Raw genomic sequence first — 13,242 nt, 5'->3', positions numbered from 1 at the left:
TGATGTGGTTAAGAGAGAGCTGAGCCAGAAGGCAAAGCTCTTGATTTACTGGTCGATCTACGTTCCTACCATTACGGTCACAAGCTTTGGGTAGTGACTGAAAGAACGAGATCGCGAATACAAGCGGCCGAAATGAGTTTTCTCCACAGGGTGGCTGGGCCCTCCCTTAGAGATAGGGTGAGAAGCTCGGTCATCTGGGAGGGGCTCTGAGTAGACCCGCTGCTCCTCCACATCAGAAGGAGCCAGTTGAGGTGGATCGGGCATCTGGTCAAGATGCCTCCTGGACGCCTCCCTGGTGAGGTTTTCCAGGCACGTCCAACCCAAGGGAAGATGCTGGAGGGACTATGTCTCATCTGGCCTGGGAACGCCTTAGGATTTCCTGGAGGAGCTGGCCCAGGTGGCTGGAGAGAGGGAAGTCTGGGCCTCTCTACTCAGCCTTGTTTTGGCCCAGAACAAATATTCCGTCGATCAAATCACATTGCAGAGATTTCCTGGGCCATCTTAAAATGTGCCAAACAAAAAAATAAAATATCATAGCCTAGCATAGAAAACCGAATCATATTATAGGGACGCAGCAATTAAAACACACTTCATTTTAACGCAAACACTTTCAACAGCAACATTTGTTATTGCACAGTGGAAAGATTACACCGTTTTTCTGTTTTCGGCAACATCTCCGCTTACGGAAGATCCTCTCAATAAACTGGAAGCAAAACAGATGGGAGGCCAATTTCTTTTTGAATTGCCTTCTTGATTTCTTACGTTTACCACAAACTGTTGAGAGTTTAAAGTCCCAGTGAAAAACCAATTTATTTAGGATTACACCACCTGGATGCTTTCTGTCCAACACAAACAACCGTTTGCCTGTAGTGGGCAATTTTATCTTGTGTTTCTGGAGGCTACATTCATGTACGTTCAGCTCTCAGACATGCTCTTACACACACACACGCACACACACGCTTCCTACTAACTCCTATTTATGTGTCTGTCTAAGCAACCATCCCTTTTTCTTCGAATTGACCCATAAACTACTTTTAATCAATTTGCTTCTTGCTACAGACACATTTATCAAAGCAGCAGTTCTTTTATGGAAACGATAAAACACGCTGGGAAGTACACCCCCCTTTGAACATTGACACATTTCTAAATATTCTGTTATAACATCATTGCCGTTTTAATGTCTCTAAACAGATGGGACATCATACAAACAAATATTGATGTCAACAAATCGATTTTCTTTCTCAGGATTTTGCACTTTAGCTTTTCACAAATACACACCGACATGAAAAGAAAGGGTCGTATACACAAAAATATGATGTCGCGAAACTATGAGGTACAATTTGCTGCTAAATATATGAACCAATTTATTTTTTATACAATATAAAAAAGAAAGTGATAAACTGTGAAATAGTACAATATGAAATTAAAATAGAATTTGCTAAAAAATACAAGCTAATCAAGACGTTTATCAGAACGATTTATAAACAATACAATATATCGCACTAAAAATTTCAATTGGAAATAACCAATATTGGTTTTCAGTCTTAAATACATACCATACACACATGATACATCAAACTCTTCAGCTACTTTTCCTCTCTCTCAAAATTAAAGCATATGAGAGATTTGAAGTAAAGTTTATGAAATAGTTCAGTTTGTTTGGCACAACTTGTAGGAATTAGCCCTGTGTGAACATACGCTGCCCTCAACACATAGCTATGTGTAGCTAGCCAGCTAGCAACAAAAACAAAAACAAGATTCTTATTCCAAGGTTTAATTTTCTTATCTGAAGATCTTTATGAATGTTTTATCATAGCTGCAATATACAGAAAAAGAAAAAAATGCATTACTAACTAATACACACATCTTAGTGTCACTCTTAAGGAGAATGACTATTACTACTATCAGCCTACTACTACTACTACTAATGAGATTCTGCTTTTGGAGACAAAATAAATGTGGCACTTTTCCTATTACTAACTTAAATGGAGTAGTTGTAAATGTAGGCATGCATAATAGGAGATATGTGGTGTTAGTAACATAAAATGTTTTAGTCTTTCTTTTTTATGTGAGTACACATCATATTGGAAATTAGGACTAGGAAATATGCATATATCTGTAAAAACAAAATAAAAAGCCAATACAGAGTATCCATAGTTGGATGTTTTTGCGTAGAAACATGGTGGTGCTATATACTGTCTCTGCCAGGCCAAAACCTTGAATCTCCTAAAATCTAACGTTTTAGTTCAGTAAAGTCTTTTATTTTTCTTTTACATGAAATTAACAGTTTAGTCACTAATCCTGTGACACTTTTACTGGATCGTCATCCATGAAAACAACCACAGATGTTAAGGGTGACCCATGGAGTTCAGAAACTTCTAATGAGGAATGAAGGAACAAGGATTTGCCTGACTGATTGTATACTATATGATAAATGACCACAGTTGTATAGCGCCTTTCAGAGTCAGAGGACTCCAAAGCACTTTACACTACAGTGTATCATTCATCCATTCACACACACATTCCCTGGTAATGAGCTACGATGTAGTCACAGCTGCCCTGGGGCGCACTGACCACCACCAGCAGTGTCTTGCCCAAGGACACAACATTAGGGTTCTCTGCCGGAAACCGGTATCGAATCTGCAACCTTCCGATTGTTGGACAGCCTGCTGTACCTCCTGAGCTTCTGCTGCCCCCACGATACTTGATGGACCAGATGCACTGTGCTACCAAACCCATTATTGTCCCTGTACGTTACATTTCATCTCATACGCTGCCTTTATTAGAGCTGCATAAATAAGTTATTTAGTGCGCCCTGTTGCACCGCTGCAGTAACATCGTTTAATTAGGCCCAAAGAAAGGCAACGTCATTTCAAAGGGATGAACAAAATGTCTGCTGCAGTTTAAGACCCAGCCAAACACTTGAAAGGTCTTTCTTTCCACATTCCCTCCTTTCAACTTTTGGATTTTGAACTCAGCTTAATAAGTCTCCCTCCTTTTTCACTATTAATAATGAAAGACTCATAAAACCACTGGCTAAAATTCTCTGACTTTGTATTTTAGCAGTGACACACCGTGACCTCATCCAACCGCCAGTCTTAATATTGTATTTCTTATTATTATTGCTCAGGTTCTCCTTCTTTACCCCCGTTGGTTCTTTTTTTAAACTCCCCTTCCCTTTGCCTATAGTCTTACGGCGTCCTCTCTTTATATTGCTCCTGTTACACCAGATAATGTATTCAAGTGATGAGGAGCCCGAGGGAGGAGGGACTTGCAGAGGGAGGAACAGCAGAGAGAATGAAGATTGCGAAAATATATAACTGAGAGAGACAAAGTGGGAGAGAGGAATTATTTTAGTTATATAATGTGATGTGATTCCTTCAGGGAGGAATGCAAGATCAGCACTTTGTTTCTTCTTCCTGCTCATCCGTCTTCCGCTCCACTCTTAATGTTCTGCTGGGACAGAAAAAAACCAGAGAGACGGCTTGACGCAGAGGTGGAGCGGCGGCTTCGTTTTTAATCATCTGCTTTTTTTCTTTGGTGATCATTTAGCGGCCCCACGGGTCCACCTTGTGGGTTTGAATGTCTAAATAAACAATTGCCTCAGACAGATAAATGGTTGACTTGTCGTCGCTCTGGAACACACTGGGATGTCTTAGTTCATGTCATTCGTGGGACGTCAGCGACGGTTGTGTAACATCATGTCAGCGACATTTCACACAGTATTCATATCAAAAGGGATTCGGTGTATTTTACGTGTTTTTTATCTGTCCTGCAGCCGAGTGCGGCGGCCGCTTTAAAGGCGAGTCCTCCGGGAGGATTCTTTCCCCTGGATACCCCTTTCCTTACGACAACAACCTCCGCTGCACCTGGACCATCGAGGTGGATTCAGGGAACATCGTGAGGTAAAGCGACCTTTTCAAAAGAAGGCTTTCCTTTAAAACGTCATTATTTTTAATCGTATAAACACATTATTACAGCCTGCAGTTCCTGGCCTTCGATACTGAAGCCAGCCACGACATGCTGAAGGTTTGGGACGGCCCACCTGAGAATGAAATGTCTCTGGCTGAGCTCAGTGGGTCTCTGCTCCCGGAGGGAATCCACTCCACCCTAAACACCGTCACGGTTCAGTTTGAGACCGACTTTTACATCAGCAAGTCGGGATTTGCTATTGAGTTCTCAAGTAAGTAAAACGAATCAAATATTGAACGCGTACGTTTGCTCTTCCCCAAAGTAGAATCCCGTTTATTTAATTAGACCTAAAATAAAATGTGTGTTAGCCACTTCATCTCACCCATGAGAGAAAAATGAAAACCATAAGAGAGCTCTGCGGATACGGAGTCCCAATCCAAGACTTCAGCAACGCATTAAAATAAGAAGACCAAAGGAAAACACATCTAAGTTGTCCATTAAGTTTCTCTTTCGCTTGTGTAGGAAGAACATCTCCCCCCCCATTATGCAACTTTTCTCTGCACAACACCTGTAGCTACTACAGTCAGCTCAAGTGCTGTAGGAGGCTGAGAAGCCCAGACTTTTCACAGTCCGTCTGTGATTTCTCGTTGTGTATTAGCGTATCTTTTACTGTCGGCTGGTTCTGCGTTTTTGTCCGAGTTGCTGCAGTGAACTAGGCTGAGTGGGACTTCGCGGAGACCTGTGATTCGCTTTGGGGACACCTGAAAGAAAAAGCTGAAAGAGAGTAGTTTGTTTTGAAGGCTTCGTGTCATGCAGCTCTGTCTAATCCACCACGAGAGATGCTCAGAATGCACACATTACAAGCGTCTGTTAAAATACCACCAACTTACAGGCATCTTACCTCTCCGCTGGAGACACGTTAGCCTGCTAGCTAAATTGTGTGACGTTGTGACGTTTTCCTCCAGGAAACGATGAATATGATGTAGGGGAGCTTGTTAAAATTAGAATTGTTGTTCCATTTGAAAAATATCTATTTCAGGATGAATTTAGAAAGTCATGTTTGTTGTTTTATTTGGTTAAATCCGGTCTTTTCCTTGCGATTCCGACCCTTTGAGAATCACGTGATCGGCCCGATCTGTGATCACGCGATTTCCAAAGGGTCAGAGTCGCATGGAATTGGAGCATCCCCTAATTTATATCCTTTTTTATTAGGCAAGGCAGTGCACCTTTACGTATAGAGCACATTTCAAACACAGAGGCGATTCAATGTGCTTTACAATTATCAGGACACGATATGAAAACGTAAAAACACAAATGGAGTTGCAGTTCAGAGCTAAAGGAGAAGACAGAGGTACAGCGCAGATTACAGCGGAGACAACGAGTACATTAGGGTTTTTAGTTTAACAACACGAGGGTTGGGGCACATCTCAGGGCAAGGGGAAGCTGATTCCATATGTGAGCAGAATAGCAACTTAAAGCATCTCCATCTTGTTTTGTTCTGACCCGAGGTTCTAACAGCTGATTGTTATCAAAGGATCTCAGAGCCCTGTTGGGTGTACATATAGGAATGACATCTGACATGTATTTTAGTCCCATGCCATTGAGTGATTTATAAACTAGTAGTAGCACTTTGAAGTCTATTCTATTGTTTATTGGTAACCAGTGTAGGGATCTAAGATCGGGAGTGATGCGCTCCATTCTCTGAGTTCTTGGTAAGACTCTAGCAGCAGTTGTTTCACAGCTTCTTTTATTATATTATTGCACGAGAATTAAACAGCAAAATGTAAAACACTTAAGACTGACACCAGAATATATTTAGTTATTAATAAAGTCAAACCAACTCTAAGGAGATCAAATAAAAAGTATAAATGGAAGTTCATAATGGAAAAAAAACACAATGAGTTCATTTTAATGTTATGTGACCTCACCATTTTATATTTGCTATTTCAATAAGATAACAGGACAAATGACAAAAGGTCTGACTAAATGTAAAAATTTCATCTACCAAGGCAGAAATAGATCTAAAGGAACAAATTTCAATATATTTTTTTATTTCAAAATAAAATAGAGGATTTTCACAATTATGAATATTACAAATCACATTCAAGGGGTGAAGCAATAATAATTAATTTTGTTGTTTTGAACTAAATATGTAAAACAGACTCAGAACAACACGCAAACAAACCCCTGTTCAGTAAAAACTAAATGGAAAAGCTGGTAAAAGCTTAGAAAAATCACCGGTTAGAGTTTTTGTTTGCATATGAGCGTTATTTTAATAAATATATGTGTATTTTTACAAACCCCACTTCTTATGTAACCTAAATAACTTTACCCAAGAGGATAGTTTGGCAGCATCTTGCTTTGAACGTCAGATATTCTACACTCTGGTGTTGTACGTAGTTACTGGGGTTGTTTTTAGCAAAGGTTCGGCACAAGGCAATAGTCCAAACCCATATATAGTAGAACGTGTGTGACCCTGCTTTTTGTAATTGCTCTCCTTTCCCTCATCCATTGTCCCCGTCTCCTACCTATCCAGGCTCAGTGGCTACAGCCTGCAGGGACCCAGGTGTACCAATGAATGGTAGTCGTAGCGGAGATGGCCGTGAGCCGGGGGATTCGGTGTCCTTTCAGTGCGACCCTGGATACGAGCTCCAGGGGGACGACAGAATAACCTGCATACAAGTGGATAACAGATACTACTGGCAGCCCAGTCCTCCCGTCTGCATAGGTAAGAACTCGGGTACATTCTGTAGGGACATTAAAATAGATGTACTGCACACAGCTGGAGTTGTTTACACTCAAGGACACACTTGCCACGGACGTATAGAAGGGCAGTGTCCTGTTTGCTCAAGCATATTTAGGGAGTTATGGTGTTTTAAGGCTAATAACATTTAAATTTGTTGCCATTGTAGCACCTTGTGGAGGAAACCTGACAGGCTCCAATGGATTTATACTCTCTCCTAACTACCCCCATCCCTACCCTCACTCAAAGGACTGTGATTGGCTCATTGCTGTCAACTCTGACTACGTTCTGTCACTGGCTTTTATCAGGTAACTTGCAAACCTGCAGTCTGTTCCCGGTAAAAAAAACGGGAGCTTCTCACCTCTTATCTTGTTTCTAGCTTCAACATCGAGCCAAACTACGACTTCCTTTACATTTACGACGGTCCGGACAGCAACAGTCCGCTGATCGGCAGCTTCCAGGACAGCAAACTCCCAGAGAGGATAGAGAGCAGCTCCAACACTATGCACTTGGCATTCCGCAGTGATGGGTCGGTGTCTTACACCGGCTTTCACCTGGAATACAAAGGTAACGTAAAGATGAAGCTCTGAACTGAACAGATTATTACAGTGGAGGTCAAATAAGTTCAAAAAATAGTTAAAGAAGTTAGGATGGGTAAATTCGACCTGCCTAGAGCGTGTAATATCAGCTATAACCAGCAGCCACACTAGATGGATCTCTGCATGTCGTCATGACAACATGCAACTGCAGCGTTGTCTAACCAACCAGTGTCACCATGAGACTAACGATAAACCTCTCGCTGTTTTATTTTAGTTAGGTTTTATTTGCAATTTACTGGAATATTATTGGTAAATAGTAAAACTATTATTTATAATTGATGTTGCAATGCCAGTCAGTTGTTGGTGTATTGGCTGGTCCTAATCAAAATTTTGAGTCACTTGTCTTTTTTAAATAATTCTCTGAAATCTTTTGTGAAGGAAAATAGTTTCTCTTCCAATCTATTTAAAACAAATGATTGTCACGTTGTTGATGAACCAAATGGAAAAGCTAGTTTCTGTGAGTGAACACTGTCTTACCTTTAAGCTCTGCACGAGTAATCCTACGTACTCAGTCCAAGTGCATGTCTACAAAAGGCAAATAAAGATGTCACCCATCTTATGTTATCACACAGCCGAACAACAAATAAAAACCACTTTACTAGGTTATGAAATGGTTTCTCTTATGGAATTAGAAGCCAAATAAACATATGTATGGCATCCAAATGTACTTCAGCAACAAGTACTAACTTTTTTCCATTAGGGTTTGAGTTGGTTTGCATGTTATGATGCAAACAAGTTTAGCTACAATCGTGACGATGAGTCTCGACTAAGACACCGCTGCCAGGAGGAAACATCTGCTGATTAACTCTTCAGAGAACTGGGGCTGGATTTTAGTGTCATTATAAAGGTCTGTCCCGAAGGGCCTAGTGTAGCGAAGATGATGATGATGATGGCTTTGTTTTTGGAAGTACTTCCCTTCATTAGCTGGGATGACTTCTTCTATGGTCTTTTTCTTTTTTGTGCTCCAACCCTTCTACTGAATACAGCCTCAATCACACATAAGCAAAGTGTTTCCTGTTTGATGGCTTGAATGTCCTTAAATGACATTTTAATGGAACGTAGTACCTCTGGGGACGTGGCCTGAGCGGTACCTGTTCTCTTCTCCATCCTGCTCCTGAATAATCACTCGGATCCTGTGAGGACGAGGAGCTTTTTTCTCCAGTGTGTCTTTTTCTCAAACCCCCACTGATATCCCGCCGTATCTCCTGCACTGATGACTCTCCAGTGCTGTTCGTTCTTTCCTGGACGCTCGCAGTAACCCAATCCAGCAGATGGTGAAGCTGCTCTCGTTTGACAAGAGATTAGTTCCATCGCTCATCGACTTCAGGGATGAGATCTTCCGCCTTGGAGATGTCTGCCTCTCTGAGAGTACAGATGTTAGGCTCACATCTCCACACCTGAGGAGTCTGGAAGACAGCACACACTGCAGACTGTTGCTCTGCGAACCTGTCAACCATCTCATCGGCACTGTTCCACCTGGTGCCTACATCTGTTTCCAGCGTGTGTCTCAGCAGACCAGCTACCTTCTGCTCGTCTTCAGGCGGCTGTTTTTAAGTGCTGAAGTGGTGGGGAAATGTAATGTTTCACCCTCCCACGCTGCCTTGACACCGCAAGTGACTAGAACAGGTCTAGTCTGTGGGAGGAGTGCTTCACACCGCCCAGTCTGGATGTGTTGGTAAAGCCAAATCTGTCTTGGGACTCTTCCAGTCCTTCTCTATATTTGTTTTTGAGCACAAAAAGCAGATCTGGCTCTCACCTGCGATAAAAGTCTGCCATCCGGATGACGCAAGAGTCGTAGCATCGGATGTCCACTCATCATAGAGCTGTTCTTCCTGCTTTGTTCAATTATTCCGACTTGGGTTTTGATCTTTTTACAGAGTGTGTCACTTGGGGTGTCAGTAAAACATCTCCACGAAGAGGAGTTTCATGTCTGTTTTCAAAGAGTGAACACTCGGTTCCTAGTGACCAAATGTGAATGCAGTCCTGTGGAAATAAAAGCTGCATTAGTTTATTATTGGCTTCATCATTTTTAAAATAGGTTGAAGCTTTATGTGATGATCTTCTTGGTGACAGAAAACACATCTTTTTGCTTGTCTTCCTCCTATTCTTGACCATTTGTACGTTTAATGATTTATCTGTTTCTTCATGTTTTTCCGCTCTCTTATTTCTTGTTTGAACCTTCAGTCAAAAGTTGTTTTTTTAAATACTTTTGATTCAGATTAAAATCTAAGTTATAGTTTGATGCACACACGCTTTTACGGAGACGTTTTCCCTTTGGGCGTCAGTAGCAACAAAGCCAGGTCACCATCAGTCCATGATTTCATTGCTTCCTTCAGGTTCCTCAAACAAGTGTAGGTTTTGCAGATCTTCACCTCTTTGCCTCACCCCAGAGTGACTTGTACTTCCACGCTCCATCATGTTAACAACAAAGCAAACTTGTTTTTGCTACTTCTTCTTCTTGTGGTTCTTGGCATTGGTCGGTGAACTGATAAAGCTAGCTGCTATCCATTTATTAGCTACCAGCATGTAAAGAGCGCCCCCTAGGGCACCTACCCGCTCCACAAAACTGTTAAAAGTCCTGTTTCTGCTCAGCGGAGGGCTGGAGAGTGCTGTCCCATGTGAAGCTGGTGAAGTTTGTACCTACACCCGGGGTATTCAGCAGAGGTGTGGACTGGAGACAGTTGACTTGGACTTGAGCCGTTATTTTAATGACTTCTGACTTGACTTGAGCATATTTGATATTTTAGCACAAAAGTGGCACGACATGGACAAAAATCATAAATCATTCTTCGTTCTGGGTTTGATTTACTGCTAAATGCAGCAGCTCTTTGTTTATAATCAGTTTCAGCTGCACTTTCTGCTTGTTTCAGCAAATAAATGAAGCTTTAAGAAGCTTTATTTCTGGTATTTATTCATTATCATTGTCATTAAATTGAAGTTGGACAGATGACTCGATAGTGACTTGAAAAATCAAAGTTAAGGACTTGGACTCGACTTGGACTTGGCTGTCTTTGACTTGGACTTGGCTCGAGACTTGACTGGAAAGACGTGTGACTTGCAAAGCAGTGACTTGGTCACACCTCTGGTATTCAGTTCTGGTCCTGGAGGGAAGGTATCCTGCACATTTCAGTTTTAACTCTGTTTCAGTTAAAATCGGTGATTAACAGCCTTCTGCAGAGCCTGAGGAGCTGCTGCACAGGTGACTCAACCACTGAATCAAGTGTGTTGGAGCAGAGAAACCAGTAAAACGTGCTGGATACCGGTCCTCCAGGCCCTGACATGAAGACCTCTGATCTAACTTTTAAAGAGATTGGTTAAAGTGTAAAAAGAAAAGTCCGAAGTTTCTTAATTCTGCTGCTGCTAAATTAATAAACAAGGAAATCTCTGAAACTCAGTTTTAACATCTTATGAGCGGCATTTGTGCTACTTATAGCACCACCATACAGAACTTAATAATTCATGAAGCAATGCATAAAAATTTCATAAAGAAACACAACTTTTTTTTGTTAACGGAGTGCATCCCAGAGGGAAGTTTTGTTTAATTGCCACTTTATAACTCATTTGGTGAGAAGTGAATGTAATAATCTGCTTAAAGCCGTTATGTCGGGGCTTTTTGGGTCTTATCTGCTTTTCATAAGCACAGCAGCTTGGAAAATGAATCTTTAAGGTTTCTCCTGGTAATGTGACAGAATGTTGGCCTGTCTGTTTGGAGAAGTTAGGAAACATGTAAGCGTTTAAAGGAAGCTGCAACCTGTCCTTATTGATGACTTCATGTTTCATGCTGCTTTCAAGATTAAAAGAATGATTACCCTTTCTGTACTCTGCTGAATGGTTGGGTACTAAATGAGTCCATCAGGGTGTGTGTGTGTGTGTGTGTGCGTGTGTGTGTGAGTGATTTACTTGCACAAAAGAGCAAATACTGGCTCTTTGTGGCTTCCAGAATTAATTTTGAAGTTGATGCAGGTGGCTGATAATCTTTTAGACGAAGGGCCAAAGCCTTCGTTTCCAGGGTTTGAAGCTGGGACAACAAGTTATCGTTCTTTCACCATCTTGGCAACAACGGCTAAGTCAAACAGACTGTTAGAAAGGCCAACGCTACGCCTGCCTCGTTTGATTATTGCAAGGGACTTAGTTATTATTAATTTGCCTCATTACTCATGTGTGCCTGTCCCTTTTTCTCTGCCTCATCCTCTCTCTTACTAATTTGTTCTTTCATGTTTCTGCGCTCAGCTAAGCTGAGGGAGTCCTGCTTCGACCCCGGGGTGGTTCTGAATGGAACCAGGCTGGGATCCGATTATAAGCTGGGCTCGACGGTCACCTTCTACTGCGAAGCTGGATATGTCCTGCAGGTACAAACGACTACATGACTGTTGACACGTTGGAATGGTACATTGGTTGGTTAAAGGCTTTGGCAGGTTGCTGTGTGGTTTATTGGTTAATGTGTTTCAGGATGGCCGGTTTAATTGGGGAACAGATTGGTGGCTGGTTAATTAGCTTATTGTTAATTTTTCTCTGTGTGTGTGTGTGTGTGTGTGTGTGTGTGTGTGTGTGTGTGTGTGTGTGTGTGTGTGTGTGTGTGTGTGTGTGTGTGTGTGTGTGTGTTTCTAGGGCTATTCTACTCTAACCTGCAGTATGGGAGATGATGGCAGGCCTGGATGGAACAGGGCTTTGCCTAGCTGTCAAGGTAAAGCTCTATAATAAACAATCAGTACGCACCCACTAACCACCTGGCAAAGTACTTGTTGAATAAACTAAAATTGTGTGTGTGTGTGTGTGTGTGTGTGTGTGTGTGTGTGTGTGTGTGTGTGTTTTATTTTTAAAGAATCTGGTCATGGTTCAGAATGTAATCTGAGTATGTTCCTTTTTGTGTGGATGGACAGAGTTAATCCCCTACAGGTGTTTGAGTTCAGTTGAGTGTTAGATTTTTTAGTCGAAACAAAATAAAAAAATTGTTATGTAAGAACAATTATTGACAGTCATGAAAAATCAATAAAAATACTTCTTATCGAAACAAAGCTGAATAATAAATGTCAATGAATAGAAAAATGTGTTGGTTAATAAACTAATTATTTTAGACAACTTCAGTAAATCCATCTAATGAAAACAACCACTCTATCACATTAAGCCATAACGACTTCGACAACTCATCATTGTATGGAGGAGGGGTATTCATATGTAGTTTCAGCTCTTTTAAGCAACAACAAACAGCTCCAGTTTATAAGCTTGGCTCTCCCATATTCCAGTCAGAATGGACGAAGCTCCTTGGATGAGAAGCAAAACATCAAAAAGTCCAGTTGCCTTCATTTGAATTTAATCCAGCTGCACACTTCCCAAAGGACTTTGTGGAACCAACCCACATGGACTGTTAATACGAACTGATTAATACGGATGCTTATGTGCACATGGGCGTGATGTTAAACAAATTGTTTTAGAACTGGATTCATACCCATTATTTTACCATGCCTTTGCACCAGTAAAACCAGATCTTTCCATACATGATGAATATAACTACAAACTACAAAAACCTTATGTTTGTCTGACAAATTTAAATGACATTTATTTACATTACAGTGACATTGTTTTCCCTTGGCGATAGGGGGCAGTACGTATCGCAGTACGGCAGTACGTCATTGCGAGCAAGCTGTATTTTTGTGTTTGAGTAAGACTTAACCTACGGATGGCCATTAGGGTCAAAAATTCCTAGTTTTCGAATGAGTAATTTGTCAGATAGTTAAACCTCCAGCAAAATGAAAATCACATGCCCACATAGAAGGAATCGTCGTGTCTAATATGGCGTCGCCCAGACACTTAGACTCGCTCCCGTGTATTTTAGACCTAATTTTGATGGTTTTATGTTACAAAGTCGCCAATGTTTTTCAACAAATGGGCTTCATTTGATTCATTTTAAACAACATTTCAATGGATATTTCCAGAGATTGTTGGTAAAAACTGCAAAGTCACTTTAATCAATTTACTTTAGATTTCCTG

At 41.2% G+C, this 13,242-nt stretch overlaps 1 protein-coding gene across 1 annotated transcript in view; it reads left to right on the top strand.

The window, feature by feature from the left end:
- LOC139061593 (CUB and sushi domain-containing protein 3-like) overlaps positions 1 to 13,242 on the top strand; it is a 232,865-nt gene that overhangs the window by 152,820 nt on the left and 66,803 nt on the right. Inside the window, exons 24-30 of the mRNA XM_070547722.1 lie at positions 3,779 to 3,905; positions 3,981 to 4,183; positions 6,449 to 6,640; positions 6,825 to 6,963; positions 7,035 to 7,222; positions 11,485 to 11,603; positions 11,863 to 11,938. Coding sequence (XP_070403823.1) covers positions 3,779 to 3,905; positions 3,981 to 4,183; positions 6,449 to 6,640; positions 6,825 to 6,963; positions 7,035 to 7,222; positions 11,485 to 11,603; positions 11,863 to 11,938 — 1,044 coding nt within the window. The remainder of the gene's footprint in view (positions 1 to 3,778; positions 3,906 to 3,980; positions 4,184 to 6,448; positions 6,641 to 6,824; positions 6,964 to 7,034; positions 7,223 to 11,484; positions 11,604 to 11,862; positions 11,939 to 13,242) is intronic.

The sequence above is a fragment of the Nothobranchius furzeri genome, chromosome 19, assembly GCF_043380555.1.
Source record: "Nothobranchius furzeri strain GRZ-AD chromosome 19, NfurGRZ-RIMD1, whole genome shotgun sequence".
Taxonomy (NCBI): domain Eukaryota; kingdom Metazoa; phylum Chordata; class Actinopteri; order Cyprinodontiformes; family Nothobranchiidae; genus Nothobranchius; species Nothobranchius furzeri.
Note: the sequence above shows the minus strand (reverse complement) of the source record. Positions and strands in the feature narration are given on the sequence as shown.